We start from the raw sequence: 20,496 nt of genomic DNA on the forward strand, positions 1-20,496 counted from the left end.
TAAAAGAAAAAAATCAACATGAAGACACCTGCATCAGCTCTTTAATGGCTCTTAGGGTGCAGGTGCGTGACCTCAACCCCTCCCCACCCACCTCTTCCGCCTCCTTTAGAGATGGTCACATTGTTCAGTTGTGTGTGGCTTTGTGGGCTGAACCATTGTGAGGGTGTATGGTTCTGTGCGCTGTTGTGTCTGGGTCTCCCACACAGACAAAAGGCCTCATCTGAGAGAGAGAGAGAGAGAGAGAGAGAGCTGTTATGAAGAAGCAACCACAAGGTCTGGGTGGAGTGCATATGTCATTAAGCCACTGAGTGGAGGCTCTTTCTCATAATAAGGTAACAGAACAGTGACAGCCAAAATGAGTTTCATGAGTTTCTTAGGTCCACTACCTTCACGAACCTAATTAAAGCCGAATGTTTGAATGAAAAAGCCAAGACGCTGGGCTTTAGTTAATGTGAGCCTGATATGTCACTTCACAAATCATATTTTCATGACAGGGAATTTTAATAGGGCAAAGTGATCACTTTAAAAATCTGCATGATTAAATAATAAAGATATAAACAAAGTGGTTTGATGTGTTCTAAAGAAACCTACTGAATGAGAATTGTTAACAGTGGTGTGATAGGAACCAGACATCTGAAGCAATTACATCTCTAAAAGCACTCAAGATAGTGTTTTACTTTTAAGAAGATTTTGGCCATTTATAAAAAAAAAAGAAGATTTTTAAAAATACATTCATGGTGGAGAGAAACATGTAGAGTGTTGTGAGGCAGTTGTAAGCATGTGAAAAATGTTTTGGATGGTAAATAAAATGGCTATAGTTGTGTTGTAGATATCAGTGAGTTATGCAAATATACTAAAAAGTGGTAAAATTACAAACTCAAGTCAAACTCTTGTGAGAGGGACTTAAAAGTTCAGTTGAAGACACAAAATAAATCAGCATCAGGAACAAATCAAAATGAAACCCTAGAGCGCCTAAAGGACTGAAAATGACCTTGAAAGTGACTCATACTGATATTTCACTGTGCAGCACCAAGAATATTCACACTGTTTATTTACAAAATTGCAGTGAGTTCTAGCTGCTCCTGTTCAAACTACTCAAACCAGCTGTAAGCACAAAGCTTCAGCTCATGAATGTGTTGCAAACGATTGACTCACTCATCACCTGAATACACAAAGAGCAAGAAGCTGCAGATCTTGCTGAAAAGTTCAGTTTGCTCAAGACTTCTAGGATGATTTGTCTACATCCTTAAATGTTTTTGTAAACTAGCGTGATACTTTATTTCCTGTTCAGAGTCATGTTATCATCAGAGGTTGATCTGCTAGTGTCATGGTGTCTACTCATCATTTCAGTACTATCAATAAAGAATTAAAGTGGCTTAATACAAAAAAAGTAGCGTACACCTTAATCTGATTTATTCACCAAAGTAGTAGAAGTGACATTTCCTAAGAAAAAGTTTGAACGCTGAAAGATTTGGTCTGCTTACGTCGTCACTACACAGTTTGATGGTAACACTTTAACATAGCTCACAGTGAGCCTTCAAGACAAGATGAAACTATCTCCTACTACTGTATTTACCTAAACCAGCAAGTTCATATTTCCGTGGTAGTCTATCTATCGGAGACCACAGAACTGCACCCTTTCCTGTAAATGACAGTCAAGCAGTTCATTGAAATCTCAGAGTTCCTCCCTCTGTTTCCTCTAATAACCACAATGCACGTCATCAGTGAAATTCTCAATAAACGAAAAGACTTATGAATAAATTCAAAGAACATGTGAAAGAGAGACTGATAAGAACTGGATGGTGCCACCATTAGGCTGCTTGGGTTCATTTATGCATTTTATGGCTGACTGTATAGGGGCTATGCTCCCTTTTCTACTAAAACAAGGGAAGCTGAAATTTCCTAACTTTTATAGAATAAAAGTGTCTGATATAGTATATGGTAACACTGTTAAACAATATGTCATTGTATTTATACTCATTCATCTAGAGGAGCATTTGTGAGGTCCGACACTGATGTTGGATGAAAATGCCTGAAATGTCTGAAGGGGTTGAGGTCAGGGCTCTGTGCATGCCAGTCAAGTTCTTCCACACCATACTCACCCAACCATCCTGGTTTATGCCGATCTGGTTCTGGTTTAGTTGGTCACCCCAATACGGTCATGCTGGTTGTCCAGCATACCAGCATCAAAAGACAATATATGCTGGTTTTGCTGGTTTTTCTAGCAGGGAACTCTCAGAAGACTGAACTGAAAAAATGATGCCTTACCCGTGCGCTTGGGGCTGTACAAACTGTTCACACAATCTAAACCACATCTCAGTCAAGCACCTTTCACAGGTAAGACTGAACAACAAAAACTGGTTGTATTTGGCTCACACTGTGTTGAGAGTTGACCAGTCGGCCACCAGATTCAGACTATTAATAACGTTACCAATAATGCTAACTAGCTATGAAAGCTGAGACTTTATGAGAAGTTATATAAACTAAATTGCCCACAATCTAAGTTTTTGGTCTATATTTTGCTCCAAACCCATTTTTGTGACAAGCTACTCATGCATATATATATATAGAACTGTGTGTGTGTGTGTGTGTGTGTGTGTGTGTGTGTGTGTGGCTGACCATCTGACATTTTATGAAAAACAACACAAAAAGATGTCTCCGCAATGTAAAAAACTTCCTACGCATTTCATGTACATTAAATTATATAGGGATGTCTCCACAAGTATTAATGAAGGAAAATAAGCCAAATCACATAGAACATAAGTTTCTGCAATTACTCAAGAAGATTTCCTTGTGTTAGTATTTCAGTTCAGTTCCTAGTTCCTAACATACTCCTTTCTTCCATGCCTAGTAGAGATTATAACTATTGAGATTCAAAGTAATTGCAGATACAACTTTTTTTTAACTCCATGTAGATCATAAGTTCCACACTTGTGGCTTAAACAGTAAGCTGATTGGCTCTTTTTCATGAAAGGCGAGAGCCGGGTTGTTTTACGTTGTCTAGGAGATATCCAGTTAACAATAGCACATATGAGCTCAAGGTGAAGTTCATCTTAAGTTCAGTGCAAATCTTAAATCTTGACCAACTGTAGCTTTTAGTGGTTTGGTGTTTGCCAGTACTTATTCGAATTTTCCACTCCACCTTAAATGGTGCAGTAGTCACAAGCGCTAGAATGCAACTGCGGCACCATTTAAGATCGAATGAAAAACTTGAAAAAGAACCTGGCAGATAAGAAACTAACTTCAGGTTTGTCTAAGTTTGTTCAGTAATGGAGAGATTCTGAATGGATAGTACTGGAAGTCACAAAAAAGGTTTTGAGTTTGTGGACGCTGTTCAACTAGACCCACTGGGGGCCCATAGGGCGCACAGCTTCCTCTAGCCCTACAATCCCCAAGCAGGTTAAAGTGCCCCTGAGTCTTGAGTCTGAGACTAGTCTGTCTTGATTCTTAGGGGGCTGCCACCCCATCCTTAAAAGCTCCCTTAGTAAATCCTACCGATTACTGAATAGCATGCAGTGTGGACGTGTACTTTGTTGTCTTATCATTCATTTCCACCAGCACTCACATCCTCAGATAGCAGCACTTGTGCGCTGTGTGATGTGGCCTGAACTGCATGTTTGCTTTGGTCTTGTGGCTCTCATTAGGTGGGCCCACCTGCAGCCGGTCAAAAGCTCTTTATCAGTGATCATAGCAGCTCTCCTGAAGCACGAAGAGCAGAACATCTATAGCAGCCCCTCACTTCTCATTATCCTGCTGTGCTGTAATCTGTTCAGCTATGCGTGAGGCCACTAAGCATGACGCACACACCAGATACCAGTACACCAGTGGAGCTGAGGTCTGTACATTTATGAAGTCATGTGAAGTGAATATTTTATTAGCATTGAATCACACACTTGCCTTGAATTGTGTTGTCATTGTTGTGTGTTGTTGTCAGATTTGTTTTATGTGTATTCTGACACAGTATAGCATAGTTATCAGTAAAAATGGAAAAAAAGTACCGCATGTGGCTGAAAACTGCAGCAACAACAATCATCAAGCCTGAACAATGTGTTTTACTCAACAACTTAATGAAGTTTTTCATTATTTCTTTGGCTACAGCAGCCTCCAGTTCAAAACCAAAGAACCCATCAAACACCAAGCATGTTTTGACTACTTCACTACAACCAGTATAAAGGGTTAGATTTAATTTTTTTTTTTTATTTGGATTTACATGAATTTGAGCATTTCTCACATGCATAATGTTTGTAGAAAGGTATGAATTTGACTATTTGAAAAAATAAGCCTTTTATTTGCAGATGTAAACGGTTCCTCTCAGTGTTTTCTGATGAAAAGGCCAAAACATATGCAGCTTTTAAATCTGGGGGATGACCGGACTACCAGTGGAGCTTTAAACAGCTTTAGATACAGCAGCTGGGGTGCACAGCTCTGCTAAGTGTGTATGTTGGTCAGTGCAAGCATATGTTTTGTCTGTGTGTGTGTGTGTGTGTGTGTGTGTGTGTGTGTGTGTGTGTGTGTGTGTGTGCGTATGCGTGCCCAGCCCAGGCGTGACGTGGCGTGGTGTAGCTGCCCCAGTGCTGCAGTAGCAGCTCTGCTGCAGCTGTCTCTCCTCATGCCTCACATACTGCCTCGGCTAGCCAAACCAGCGCTAGCCACTGAAGTGCTTCCAGCGCTGGCCAGGAATTCTCCCTCCGTCTGGAAGAAAAGTCCCCCGCATTGTGACCCACTTCATCCCACCATCTCAGCTTCTCAATAAAAACCTAATTTGAGCACAAACACGCATAGCACATTCACAGGTGTTGCACAAAACTAAATTTTGGTTTGAATTTTCTCGCTGTTACTTTTCAAGTAAGACAATTTGTATACAAAGGTTTTGTGAACATAAAACAGCTCCATGGTAGTATTTATGTACCTTTTGCAACACTGACTTTTATGTCCCACAAAAATCTTCCTTGGTATGAAGCAGATTTTGCCTAAATATTGCTGTTTTTTTAAACTCTTGTTAAAAGCACACATTGGAACTCTTTTGCTTCAAAGGTGGATTAAACATCTGAAATGTTTGAGTGCTGACCTCAAAAAAAAGAGGATAAAATGTGCAGGTTTTGCCAGTATTACCCAAAGTGATATTAACACAAACATTCAAATTTGAAATTTAAATGGTCGTTGAAATAAATCTGATTAACCCTTTTTCACAGAAGCCATAAAATGCAGTTTGTGCTTGTTTTGGGGGTCACTATGCATTTTTTCTTTGGTAACATTGATGACATTTAATTAGACCAAAATGTGCATGATTTCCAAAACTGTAAACAAAGTGTCTTAGAGAACCAACAGTGTCCCAGTTATTCTGATAACAGAGTTACAGGGGAAAATATTTTATTTGATTATATTAATTCCCACGAGCCTGACGGAGATGCGGCTTAGAAAATGGATGGAGGGATTATACTAATTAAAATGATTTGAGTCTGATTTTATTCTGCCAATGGAGGTGCCACAAAGTGAAATGCAGAAAGAGGCCACTATGCTAGGTTATTAAAATAACAAAGAAAGCTTGCTTATTTGTAATAAAAGAAAACATTGAAAGTCTAGGTGTTTTCAAATGCAGAAATGATATGCAGAAATTTGGATGGAAAAGGGGATGTGTTGAAAATAACCTGTGCCATGTGTGATAAACCAGTACTACAATTCTACAGTCTTTAACCACCCAGTTTGTCAAAAGATTCCCAAAGCCACATGACTGGAGGGTGATTCAAACACTGAATGTATCACGCAAGGTGTGAACTGTGAAATTTTGGCTGAGCTGTGTTCAAAGCCACTGTAAATTATACAATATGCAAACACAAGTGGCATGAGGCACATCATTTGAATATCGGTTGGTATTACAGCACCAATTATTAAAAACATTTTGCTCTTCATCAAATAATCTTTGACTGCCATGTTGCTTGTATCCTACTGCTAACAAACGACACTGGTAAAAGTGTTGCTTATTGCATCAGATGTTGCCTTCCGCCCAATGATTGCTGGGATAGGCTCCAGCTCTCCCAGCAACCCAGAAAGATAAGCAGCTTAGAAAATGTGTGTGTAGATGTTTTTTGTGATTTTATTTTGCTTAGCATTGTGCCCTAAAACCCTTAACCTATAAAATCACTGTACCATACAGTCTCATGTGGCCATTCCATTTATTAATTTACTGACCCGAGGAGATGGCCAGTGAAAATTCTTCGATTTCTAGCAACCTCGGAAAATAAAAACACTAAAGACTGGGTGAGGAATGTGGTGCTTATAAAGGGATGACAGTGGTCCCCAAGACAACTGTTCTGGGCCTGCTATTTTGAGAGCACAGGAGTTCAGGGCGTCAGCTGCTACACCGTTACACCCGCCTCATACACACCTGTTCTTACTCATATCAGCTTTCATAGGGGACCACTGGTCCTTCACAGTGCCCTGAGCCACAGGTGGCCCAGTAATGGACACACTGCTCAGGGCTGTCATCAGGTCAAACAGACTCCAGCGGCAGAGAGGTGGCTCAGCTAAAGGACAGCTCACCAAACTCAGCATGGAGGTCAAAATAAACGTGCAGACAAACTGAATGAGTTTTTAGCATGTTTAGGTATTTGTACACAAATGTTAGACATTTGTCGCATTAGACAATGTCGCACATTAATGAGGTTTCATGACCAGAGGTCGACAGTACTCTATGGTTGTCTGTGTAACTTTCCTCAAATTTTACATAGTTTACCCCAGAAGCAGTTGATGACATCTTCCGTGTCTGAAGTTTGCTTTGTTTAGTTTGTTTAGTGGAGGTAAAAGGCTAATTTAGCCATTTTACAGATGCAGCCTTCAAAAATGACCTTTGCCTAAATCACAGCTGCCCAAAGTTATAAATGAGAAAAGAATTACTGTTTATTTGCTGTATTTAACATTTTGGACTAAAAATAAAATATTGTAGCAACCCAATACAGGCTGGCACTGCCTCAGAGAAGCTTGGGAAACCTGACCATGTGTGCAGCCACGCGTGAAGGCTCACGGTAAGTGTATGCCCTCTTAAAAGGGAACATTATTGTTGTTTACATGTCATTCTTTTTTATGGTTTATTGTCTGGAGGTGTGAGTGTTTTGTGTTGTGGGTTGGTGACCATGTGGTTGAATCCTGTACAGGTGGTGACCTCCTCTATGGGTTCAGTGCTTTGTATGTGCTTTTATGCCCTAGTGTTTCATAAAGAGCACTTTTTAAGGTGGAATTCCCCCCACACCCCTGGCCTAAATCACCCCACACATGGCAAGTCAAGTTATTAAGTGATCTCAAATAGACTTGCTGATGTGATTTCTTACCATGTATGACACTGTATCTCATGTAAACATCATCCCAAAGCCTGAATAATTTTTTTGTCCATACTTTTGCCCATTTTTATAAATAACAGTTTCTATAAAATACTATAAGCTATATTACTTTTGCTACATTTGCCTCAGAGCTCAAATGTAAGACTAAAGAAGCAAACTTCAAACACCCATTGTGTCTTGGCTGAAATCAATCTGCAAATTTAAACACCTCCTGAGCAGGATGGGGAAATATTGTGGTGGAACTTTCGTTGATTGCTTTAGATGCTTTTTCTGTCCCTGCTGGCACTTAAGGCAAAGACAAGAATCAAGAATTTCTGACGTTGTAAAGAGTGTTTGGAATTGATTTTCTCATTGATGTCAGGATTTTATTGTTCCTCCTTAATGTCTTTCCAGAAGCCTGATCTCCAATAGTGAGTCATAAGCAAGCTCTTCTGCCATCAAACAGTCTGTGAAACTGGGGGAGTCTCTCTTAACTCTCCACATGAAAGTAGCACAGTGTCTTGATCACACAGTGCTGGCTCTGTAAACATGAGCAGAGGTCTCTGTCAGAGACATAAAACAGGAGACAAAAGCAGAATAACAGCGTGCGTATAGATGTGGAGCCACAGCCCTCTGTAATTGAACATGGCTCTAGACCAGACTTCCTCCTCCCAAACTCCATCCCTCCCCCCAACCGTTCCTCTCTCCCTCTCTGTCTCCTTGCCTGGCCTTGTTGATCTTGGGACATCCATCGTATTTTTTGGCCTTTGAAGACAAATATAATTGCGTAGAAATTTGAGACCCATTCTTTCTCCACTTGCACTCCACTCAAAAACTTTGTACAGCGGCAGTGCAGCATTGAGAGAACACATAAAGAACAGTGTACAAATGAAAGCTTAATAATAAAGAAAATACATCTTCCAGATTTTCAAGGCAATCAACATTTTTTGGGTCATTTCTATAAATGTGATCGTAAGAAAAACCCATCATTCACAGTAGTAAACAAACAACACTGACATGTAAAATGTAAAGGCATGTTTTATTTACACAAGTCTCTTATGAGATGAATGAATATATTACAGTGCTCGTCATTCAATAAGTCCAGTTGTCTCTGTAAGTCACAGTCCAACAGCCTGCGCTCCATGATGGTAAATATAAGGCAATGCTACTATATGTACATCTCTTATAAAACTCTACAACAATAGTTGGTCAGATATTCACTGATTTCATTTTCTCTCACCCCTTTTGCACCAAGCAAATCGTGGGAGCCTCCAGACGCAGTGAATGATAAAATGAAGGGAGGAAAGTGGTTAGACCTGGCTCTCCTTCACTATTCCCTCTGTCTCTTTCCTCTGAGCTCTCATCTCTCTCTGCACATTGTAGTAAATGTTAGATTAACATGTGAAAAAAAGAAAACCACCCAGCAATTTGTTCTGGACTAGGCAAAGCGCCAGCAGCTGAGTGTGTTTAGTGAATGGAGTGCAGCCGTCTGAGTTCGACATACATCTCTCTGTTCCCCCTCGCCCTGCAGTTCTGAAAACAAATTTAGATTTTATGTATTTACTATAGTTTCCTTTCATCAAAATGGTGGCATTAAGCCATCTCACCTTACCAGAAACCTTGCATTTAATTAACTAGAATGAGAAAAATAATCACAGGCTGAATGGAATAAGGCTCTCTGAAATTCTCTGAAAATGAACACGCTGTTGAAAACCTTGGCACTCCTCACCGACTCCACAACCTCAAATAGTTCTCCCTCTTCCTTTCTAATATTCCATTTAAGTCCATTAAAGCCCATCAGCAGTGTTTTGCTGTTTTGATTAGCCCTGCCATAGCTATTTATCAGTGGTGGGTTTAACACACAGACAATGTGTTCGCACTTACTAAATGTGAGGTGTGGATTAACATGGGGAACGGATAATCTGTGTCGTGCTTCCTCTGTGTTATGTGAGCTGAGCCACTAGTTCAGAAGCTTAATAATGTTCTTGATGGATATGTGATTGTGGATCTTGCCTTGGTAGCATTTTTGTGGAGCAGTGGTTCCTAAACCCAACAGGATTTACATCTCAAACAACCATGTCTTTAGTGCCGCTCCTTCTGTACCGTAGCAAACCAACGGCAATCGAATAAAGAGAGGAATCTATGAGTGGCTGCCCTTTGCTGAAAGCTAGTAAGGTGTTAAACACGTAGCTCGTTTTCTTTGGAAGAAACAGAGAAACAATCTTTCAAAGCTCTTTTTTGCCTCTCCTGTTAGCTTGGCCTACCAGTCCATCATGCTGCACATTTCCACAACCTGAGCATCTTACTTTCACATGCTTTCATTCATTCTAAAGTTGAAACACGAAGCAGAGAGAAGAGATAGAACCTTTCCTCCTGGACAATCTTTATCCACAGATGTGTCTCAGTCTTGACCCAGTGTGGCTGTTTCCTGTCTCATTGTCCCTCATCCATGCTGACACCCAGGCGCTTCATGACAGTTACGCGGGAGTGGCTGTGGCTTGGTTTCTGAAGCAGCTCAGCTTTGAGCTGGAACTGCTCCACCAGGATCTTCAGGATGTTCTCCATCTTCTGATCCATCTGAAGCACCTACAGAGCGGAAACATCAGACAAGTTCAACAGTTAGGACAATGTAAGGGGGGAGATGCTAGACTTGGATCACCTCCACATCATCATATTCATTCAGGTACATAAAGAGAATAAAAGTTACTGTAGAGTGAAATTTTATTTTCCTGTTATATAGGGATGATTTGACTGTCTAAATGATAATAAATGTGTCATTAGACAAGTTTTTTTAGCCAAGTCATTAGGCTGTGTTCCAAGTCATTCAAACAGCAGTCTGGACTGTCCTCTTCTTCTTCTTTCGGCTGCTCCCTTTAGGGGTCGCCACAGTGGATCATCTGCCTCCATCTTGCCCTATCCATTGCCTCCTCTACTTTCACACCAACCATCTCCATATCCACCTTAACTACATCCATAAACCTTCTCTGAGGTCTACCTCTTCTACTTCTACCCGGCAGCTCCATCTCCAACATTCTTTGCCCAATATATCCACTATTCCTCTTCAACACATGTCCAAACCATCTCAACCTGGCCTCTCTGGCTTTATCTCCAAACTGCTCCACCTTCACTGTCCCTCTGATCTGCTCATTTCTAATCTTGTCCATCCTTGTCACTCCCAACGAAAATCTCAGCATCTTCACCTTTCCACCTGCCTCCCTCTCATTCACACACATGTATTCCGTCTTGTCTCTACTGACCTTCATTCCTCTCCTCTCCAGTGCAAACCTCCACCTCTCCAGATTCTCTTCCACCTGCACTCTACTCTCACCACAGATTACAATGTCATCTGCAAACATCATGGTCCATGGAGCCTCCTGCCTGACCTCATCTGTCAACCTGTCCATCACCATTGCAAACAAGAAGGGGCTCAAAGCTGATCCCTGATGTAACCCCACCTTCACCTTGAAACCATTTGTCACTCCAACTGCACACCACTGTCTCACTATCCTCATACATGTCCTGCACCACCCTAACATACTTTCAGCTACACCTGACTTTCTCATACAGTACCACAGTTCCTCTCTTGGCACCCTATCATATGCCTTCTCTAGATCCACAAAGACACAATGCTGCATGCTCCTTCTGACCTTCTCTGTACTTCTCTACCAACACTCTCAATGCAAAAATTGCATCTGTGGTACTCTTTCTGGGCACAGTCTGTACTGTAACACTCCTAAAACATGAAAAGTTGGGCTAGTTTACTATAGGCTGAAGAGGCCAATATGTATACTTTCATTGTTTTTTGTAACATTACAAAAACAATTCATTCAAAATGAGTTGTTTTTGCTGCTTAGTAGGACTGTGTGGACTGAGGAATGAATGCTACATTAATGTTGAAGCACTAATCTTGTTTTTGATCCAAAAAGTTGGATTTCTATGATATGGGCCCTTTGAGCTGAATAACACAGGATTTAATGCACATATCAAAAGTGGTATGTAAGGCAACTGAAAATATATGATTCTTCTTGCATAATCTTCTAAAGTTGAGTAGATTTCTTTAAAATATACATTCAACTGAGACTCGAGACCCTCTGTAAACAATGTGTTAATCATGTTTTTCTAACATAAATTCAGCTACACTGGGATATTTATAGCAGATAACTAAGATCTGTTTATGCCACCATATCAAGGCACTTTCCTTTATAAATTATGCTGCTTACACACACACACACACAGAAAGAAAACAAACAGTGAGTGTAAAAAAACAGCTCTCAAAAAGGCCTGAGTCGAGCCAGACTCCATTAACAATGGACTGACATAAATGTAAGTTCGTAAAGCAGGAGAACATACCCCTCTGCTTGAGGGGAAGTATAAATCTGTATCATAAACATGCCCCAAGTAATCTACTGCATTATCAACATTCCAGCGCCATGACTTTTACTCAGATTAGGAATTCCTCCTGACGTATGAGCTACAGCACCCCGACCCATGGACATCTCTAGAACATCACAAGCAGATCATTCGGACAGACCATGCCCAAAACATACTTTCACCAGCAAAAGGGGATGCTTATACAATTTTAAGAGCTAGTTTTGGCCAAATGTCACTTCTGAAGGCCATAGAATACAACACATTGCGGTTAATAAGTACACACTAAAGCAATTTTCGTTGTTTTCAACTATCAAAATGTTTTTAATTCTGCTACATTGAATTTGTAATGACACAATGACTATGAAGATAAAGCGTCAAGCTAAATGTGACAGTATTTAGTTTATACAGGGTGAACCATTTAGGAATGAGAGCTCCTTATATAGTTCTCTCCATCTCCCTTAAAAATCCTTTCGCAGTTGATCACTGTATTCAGAAAGTGAAACACATGCTCATGAGGGTTCAGGTTGGGTGACTGACTTGATCAGTCAAGTATAGTCAGATTTTTGGTCCTGAAAAACTTCATAGTTTTAGGTTATTATCCTGCTGCAAGGTGAAAAGCTGAGGTAAAATTACAGTGGGAGCCACACACTCCCATATCACAACATTTCACAGAGAAGGAGGTATAGTTTTGGATTATGAGCAGTTCCTTTTTTCATTTTAGTCCATACTTTCACCTTTCCATAACTCTACAGCTAAACTCTGGAGCCAAAACACCACAATATTGAGTTACTGTCCTGTTACAAACAGACTGCACTATATATTGCCAATAACTTTATTTAATAATAATAAAATCATATTTTCCTCTGCAAAACCATCTCTCTTTCTTTCACAGCAGAATTTGAATGTGGAAAGCCAGTCCTATATAAGATTTAGTAGATATAAGCCTTTTGCCAGAATCTTCATCAACCATTGATGGTTTTATACAGAGGAAGCTGACCTGAAATTCTAGCTTGTGCTACAATTTGACATAAAATGGCCTCTAGAGTGAATCAGCCATGCCTGAACACAAGCCAGGGTGGTTGGCTGTGGTGAAGTTTTGGCACATTTAATGTTTGGGGACACATGATACAAAGACAGGTGACACCTCAGCTGTCCCCAACACATGGACACAGCGACTGCCCTGACAAACCTCCCAATCTCCCCCACACATACCCTCACCCAATCACAGTTTAAGTTACTCTACATCACTACACAATAATTGTGCATATTTCAATCATAACAGTTTTGAAGATGCCATCTTGCATTTAACTTGCATTCAAATAATTATCAACTAAATTCACCCTAATTTCCTTAACCCTAACCCTGGCCCAACCCCAAACCTTAATCTAACCCTGGCTCTAATCCTGAGCTCAGCCTTAAGGCTGATGAGAATCAGCTGGTTAACTTTCACCACATAGGTTGTTAACAATTTGAACATCTATATTCAGTATCCTGATATCCAAACAAAGTGGGACCAAAAATTGTTTATCTATGATACTCGACAGGTCAGGAGCACATCTTTTGCTCAGTTGCGTGTCAGCCAGGGATTAGTGGTGGATGTCCCTAGGCTGTCCCTTTGTGTCCTCTTGGCTCAGGGGACAGGACAGCTGCTGTGAGAAAGACACAGCGTCCACGTTGATAATCACACACACTTCCCTTCCTGACTCCAACACAACATGCCCTCCAAAACAACCCCACCCTGTTACCTACCACACCCTCCAGCCCTTTGTGTTTGTGTTTTTGTTTACTGTTTAACGATTGTTTCCTTGTTTGCCAGCACACTCACAATGCACCATGGTAACATTTGGAACTTGAACTTAAATGAGTACATGGAGCTAAAAGCAGCACTGGACTTGTGTGAAACAGTACAATAAAAATATTCCAGTATTTCTGTTAGAACAGAACAATAAAACTGTCAAATTCACGACAAACATTTTATAACCAAATTTAAAGATACAGAACACAGGTAAGAAGTGCTAAATACCTGGCTCTAGAGCTAAATACCAGGAGCACATAACAATTGCATATGGTTAGAATTTTATAACCATTTATAAAGATTCCAAACTTCTAACTTGTATTTCTTGTTAACTTTATATTCATTGATTTATAAGCCCACATATATAAACACATATGCATCCTTATTTTTATTATAAAAGCTCTAGGTAATAGTTTGGGAGGAGGACTTTCTTTTTCCACAAGTCATTTTGAAAATATATAACACTGCATGTATTTCAACACATACTGGATCAGTTTCCCTAACAGTGATTAAATCTAGTGCTTTTCCTGAATGCTGTGATTTACAATACACAGCATCCTGAATAGAAATTCTCCACTGAAAGCAGAATGTAGTCCAGTGCTGGGTATAATCTCTGTCTGGTAAACCAATCCATGGTGCAGTGTACTACATATACTCCTCAGCGTACTGACAGTTTACAGAATACAATAGTTTAACCAGTAACACCAGAGAAACTTTTGAATTTTTTAAAACTAAACTTATTCTAGGTAAGCTTCTAGGCATTGATTTACATATACATCCATCTGAACCTATTTATTTTTTATCACACCATTCTGTGATTTCTAAACAGGCTCCAGATGAGTGAAGGCAGTATGTGTGTTTATGTGCATCTGGCTCTGCGCATAGTGAGTAGAAGATCCAGTTGGCAGACAGAGAGAGAGAGGCAGAGAGAGAAACATTAGCTGAGATATCTTGGCATCAATAGAAGGCAGTAGAGTATGAGATTAACTGGCATTTTAAAAGCTGAGACAGAAAAGGGAAGAGCAGAAAATATGTAGAAACTAAAACTTGATTGATAAAGAGTATGCTGTCTGAACACAAACATGTAAACTTGGATAGAGTGAATGAAAAAAGGAGGAGGAGGAGGAAAGAGAGAGATTTAGGATGCCTTTGACGCACCAGCTTACTGCTTTATATCGACACAAAGTACATTATAAATATATATAAGTATAAGTGTTTTGTGAGTTCAACCTAAAAAATTACTTAAATGCTACCAAGCATTTAAACCGAAAAACTGATTGATGCAAAATGCAAAAGTATTTGAAATGAACAAAAGCAACATTATATCACCAGGTTTTGACTGAGTTCTTTTTGAATACTTTTTCAACGCAATCAACAGACTCAATCCTTCGGGGAAACGGACTGCAGCCCGACCCATATTACAAAATGATCTGTTAGGGGCCTTGAAGAGATCTACAAGACTCCAAATCTCACATAGTGTAGCTTTAAGTGAAGCGATTCAATGAAAATAGCCCATTTTGCAGCTTAGTAGTTTTTAAACAAGAAATATTCATACATCATGGGGGCAGTCGTGGGCTGGAGGTTAGGGAACTGGCCCTGTGACTGGAAAGTTGCAACTGGAAAGTTGCCTGACAGCACATGACTGAGGTGTCCTTGAGCAAGACACCTAACCCCCAATTGCTCCCTGGGTGCCGTGGATAGGGCTGCCCACCACTCCGGGCAAGTGTGCTCACTGCCCCCTAGTGTGTGTGTCTATTCACTAGTGTGTATGTGGTCTTTCACTTCATGGATGGGTTAAATGCAGAGGTGGAATTTCCCTGTTTGTGGGATTAATAAAGTATCACTTATTACTTATTATCATCAGTATCAGCCAAGAAGTCTCTAAAAATCTGTAAACACACCACCATACACACAGTAAAAACTAAGAGTTAATAACAGAGAGAGAGAGAGAGAGAGAGAGAGAAAGACAGAGAGAGGTGGAGAGAGAGAGAGACAGAGAGAGAGAGAGATAATGAGAGAGTGTGTTTGTCGAGCGTTCTGTGTCCCTGAACAAAACAGCACTGGGTCAGTTCAGGTAAAGACTTCATCCCACTGCGTGTGTGTGTTTCCGTCTGTCTCTCTCAGTTTGTTCTTGCCAACACACACTCACAGTATATCATTTCATCATCTCTCATAGAGCGAGGGAGAGAGAGAGAGAGAGACTGAGAGAGACAGAGATAGAGAGAAAAAGTCAGAAAGAGACATGACCTTCTGATGGACGCCAGACAAACAGCACTGTGTGCTTTAGCTTAAAAAAAATAGAAAAGGCTGACATGACATCAGTTCAAATGCTCTTTAGGTGAGCAGACATCTGAAGATCTTAAACTGCAGCTGTATTAGTCTGAAGACTAATTATTCAGGAACTACTCTGAAAATAAAATGTGAGTTATGCTGTGTGAGTGAGGAACTGAACTGTGGGCCCTTTGGGCTTAAAGGGCTTATTGTGGACACTACAGTGTACAGTGTCTACAGTGTTCTCATTGACATGCACTGTTTGATTGTTCTAATAAAAAATGTATCACAAAGCAATGTTTCAGTGGCATTTATCTCATTAGCAAAAGCACCAAGTCCTATCAAATCATTACATCAAGACACATCACGCTCAAGAAATTCACTCTTCTGAAATTTTTTAGTTGGAGTTCATGCGCGATCAGGCCTGACCACACCAGAACTGAGGTAAGGACAAACAGGAGAACGTTACAGAAATGTGTGTGAGTTGATATGAACTGCGTATCAGTGCCTGTAGAAACCCTTACGGTGAGCATAGAGCAAATGCAGAATGTCCAGAGGTCAGAGTCACCACAGTACAGCAGTACGCACCACATTTAACACTGACACAAATGTTGTTTGTGTCGGAAACGCAGAGACAAATACTGACAGAGAAAGAGAGAGAAGCAAAGATGATATTGAAGGGAGACAGGGTGTGAGTCAGTGAGTGAGTGAGTGAATCAGAACTTGAGAGGGAAGCAGAAAGACAGAGAGAGAGAGAGAGAGAGAGAGAGAGAGAGAGAGAGAGACTCTAGAAGGGCAAGTGAGTGAGTAAATGAGAAAACAAGAGAAAAACAAAAAAATAGGCACAGAAAGAGAAATAAAGAACCAGAAACAGAAAGAAGGAGGCAAGGAGAGAGAGAGAGAGAGAGAGTGAGAGAGAGAGAGTAAGAGTGAGAGAGTGAGTGAGAGTGAGAGTGAGAGTGAGAGAGAGAGGGAAGAGTGAATATAATATTGAATGGGGAGAGGGTCTGAGTCAGTGAGTGAGAACATGAGAGAAAAGAAAGATGGGAGGGGGGCAGAGAAAGAGAAAGTAAAGAGATATTAGAATGGCATGAGTCAGTGAGTGAGGGAATGTGAAAGCAGAGAGAAAAAAGAGAGAGTAAAGAAAATATAGAAGAGTGTGATTCAGTGAGTGAATGAGCAAACGAGAGAAAAACAGAAGAAGAGAGGAACTTGGCAGAGCAGAGAGAAGGCTGATGGAGGAGTGGAGTGACTGAGAGTGAAAGAGAGATAGAGGTATGCTTTAAAGAACAGGAAACAGATCGCGAGCACCTGACGCACATGATAAGTATCAAGGCCTTTGCCACGTGCCTCTAAACGGCAGCCAAAGGCTTTCTGAAGGGTTGGGGGTGGGGGGCGCTAATCTCTCTCTCTCTCTCTCTCTCTCTCTCTCTCTCTCTCTCTCTCTCTCTCTCTCTCTCTCTCTCTCTCTCTCTCTCTCTCTCTCTCTCTCTCTCTCTCTCTCTCTCTCTCTCTGCACAGCACACACTCAAAGCTGCTTTTGTTTCTGAGTTACACTCGCGAGGAGGTACAATCAACCCGAACAAACGGCTTTCTTTTACACACATGCACGCACACAGGCACATACACACACGAACACTGCCATTTATCTTCTTCATTTTGAGCTGTGAAAGAGCTGATTTTAGCCGACTTTGAGACGCTGAATATGATGCATTTGCGTTTGGACTTGCTGCACAGTGCCTGATTTGCATGTTGCATGTTGCATGTCAGCTTGTGTGGGAACAGTGCTCTCTTTCACAAAGCAGAGGGAGTCCATATTTAAAAAGAGAGGGAGGGGGGGGATTATGGTCCTTCTGAACAACCAACTGCTTATGGCAGACACTGGAACAAGTGGAAACTGTTTTATACTTTTAAATGCTACAGTACACTGTCAGAAAAAATGGTTTTGTACAGGTACATTTTTCATTCATCAAAGTACAAACAACGGTTTTGGTCCAGATGTGAAGCTTAAATAAGTTTATTTATTATTTGTATCTTTTCATAGCCTAATGTTTTAAACAAAACAATAAATTACAATGGTTAGAGTCATGACAACTTTGTGTGAGGAGTTAATACAACTTAGAAAATATAACAACAGTGGATTATGGTGCAGTTATGTCCTAAAGTTGCACTCTTGAGGATACCAGCCCAGTGACAGTTTAGAACCTTTTTTCTGAGAGTGTACGGGCCTGTGAAACACCCTGCACCAAACCAAACCACTGTGTGGTTTTGTATATTTAGTATAAATCTTAAACGTTCATTCTTGTCTTTAAAGTCAGGGTAAATTAGAAAAAAAGGCATTTTTCCATATCATGACATACATCCAACTGAATCATGGTGTCTGGGAGAGCAGTTTCTGTGTTATGGTGTTATTGGTTAGAATTATTTTTCCCATCCACTGGTGCACAATTTCATTATCACAACTCATAAGACATTTTAGAGGCCAGTACAAGTCATTAGATTTTGATGGAAGACTTGGGAAAACAAGAATTGTCTTTTAAACGTGATATGATGAATTAAGATGAAACATGGTAAATTATGGCCAGAAAACATGAACTAACAATGTAAAAGAGGTCAGTTTTTATTTCAAGTTGACCTTAAGCTTTGTCTTTAATTTTTTATGCAAATAAACAAATGCATAATGAATTAAATGTGGAGTGAAAACAGACCAGAAACTAAAATGTTAATGTTAACAATTCAGCTGAACTAATTCACTATGTATATAATATAATAATAATAATTAATTTAGTAAAGACACATTTTCAAACAAACCTAGAATTAACAGAATACAATGAAAAATGATATGTAAATAAGTAAAATCTTTTCAGAGATCACACTTCATTTATTTAATTTTTGGTTAAAACAATGATTAAGTGCAAGATATACATTTTTCAGGGTCAAAAAATTTCAAAAAAGTCAAAAAAGACTCTGAAAACACCTGAGAAAACTACAGGCCTCAAATTCAAAATGAGTGAATATTTGCAAAAAACAATAAAGTTTATCCGTTTAAACATTAAATATCTTGTTTTTGTAGTGTATTCAATTGAATAAAGGTTGAAAAGGATTTGCAAATCATCGTATTCTTCAATGGATTCATTGGAACTGGGGTTGTAAAAATGGTGTCTTGACTGCTACACATCCTTTCAGAGTCATAGTGCTGAGTTGTCTTCTCAAAGATGGGCAGAAACAGCTGCAAATCGTTTCAGATGTGACGTAAGAATGGAGCTTGATTTTTGCCTCTCTCTCAAAGATAAAAGCTGAAAGTACTGTTTATCTGATGGTGACTGTTTTGGTGGTCTATCAGGTCTTGTATGGTTTTTTAGAGCCCCATTTTCTTTAAATCCTTAAAGAATTTTTGGAAACTCTTTATTGACTCTAGAAATATTGACTCTAGGAAAAGGTTATCTTTTTCATGGCCTAAATTACTTGTGCAGTCATATGAGAACTGCTCTTGAACACTCTGACTTCTAGTCCGTCACGTTCTGACGAAGATTTCCTCCTAGTTCATTAGCACGCATTGAATATGTGGCATGAATGGACCTCAATGCTCTTTTTTTAAAAGGGCTCATACACAGTCGTCCAGTTGGCCCTTCACACATTTGTGCCGCGGGCAGGCAGCTGAGCGTCCTTTCTTTACTGGTCTCTGGTGCTTGCCCAAGGGTGTGGCCACAAATCCCCTTTCATAACCTCTGTGGGGGGGAAGGTGTGTGTATATGTGTGGGTGAACACATCAGGCCACTGAAACACTCCTTATTTGGACAGTCTCTTGTGGCTACTTCTGAAACATGTTCACCAGCCAGTGGCTCTGTTAATGATTGCTGGTTGGGCAGTGGGACTTGTTACAACCAAGCATGATCCATGTCAGTAGATTTGGTTTTAAAGCATATTTTAAATATTAAAATCTTTTTCTTACTTTGATTATTCAAGTCTGTGTAACTTAATTCACAGTCTCTCTCACACACAGACACACAGAAACACACACAAACATATACACACAGCCTGGGCTTACTGTGAGCGGCACAAGTGTCCTATAAACGTGAGGGTGTGGGGACAGATGTAGGCTGGTGGGGAGTGTTTAGGCTGATCTCAGTGGGCCGTGTGGTCTCGTATGGTGAACACTGGTGTCTTTATGGACTCACTGACTCTCTCCAGCTGCTCCACCACACTCAGACAGAGCAGAGGAGGGAGAGGGGACTGAACCCAGCTTCAATATACCTCTTTACTGCCATCTTACAGGCAGGATAGGGTTAAACCCTTTACCTCTTTAAGGCTGAGGCAAAAAAACAGCTATTTCTGCCATTTAATCTGCTTTTCTCTGCTAAAAACAAGATTTCTCAATTTTGTTTTTGCATTTATTAGATGTGTAAAGGACATGATCTGCAAAGCTAAAAAACAGATTTTTTTTATTTAGTTTCTTATACAAACTACCTTTTTGCACAAGAAAACACATTAATAGGAATATAAGGTAAGCATCAGCTCTATGCTGAATAAACAAAACAATGATAAGCTCTTACTGATCAGAAATACACTTTAAATGAGTTTGGGCACTCACACTGCATCCAACAATAAAGGATGCCTTGCTCTTATTTTATACAGTGATAGAAAACACAGTAGCACATGGAAAACACCAACTCTACAGGCTGATATGTTAAACTAAGGCCAACATGAACATAATTGTGCTGTAACTCCTCTAGAAGCAGATATAAA

The 20,496-nt window shown here is 40.1% G+C and overlaps 1 protein-coding gene across 1 annotated transcript in view; it reads right to left on the reverse strand.

Moving 5' to 3' along the window:
• Positions 1-8,351: 8,351 nt before the first annotated feature.
• Positions 8,352-20,496, reverse strand: part of kcnq1.2 (potassium voltage-gated channel, KQT-like subfamily, member 1.2) — a 154,567-nt gene continuing 142,422 nt past the window's right edge. Inside the window, exon 20 of the mRNA XM_037542579.1 lies at positions 8,352-9,899. Coding sequence (XP_037398476.1) covers positions 9,747-9,899 — 153 coding nt within the window. The 3' untranslated portion in view covers positions 8,352-9,746. The remainder of the gene's footprint in view (positions 9,900-20,496) is intronic.

This window comes from Pygocentrus nattereri, chromosome 11 (genome assembly GCF_015220715.1).
Source record: "Pygocentrus nattereri isolate fPygNat1 chromosome 11, fPygNat1.pri, whole genome shotgun sequence".
In the NCBI taxonomy this organism is placed as follows: domain Eukaryota; kingdom Metazoa; phylum Chordata; class Actinopteri; order Characiformes; family Serrasalmidae; genus Pygocentrus; species Pygocentrus nattereri.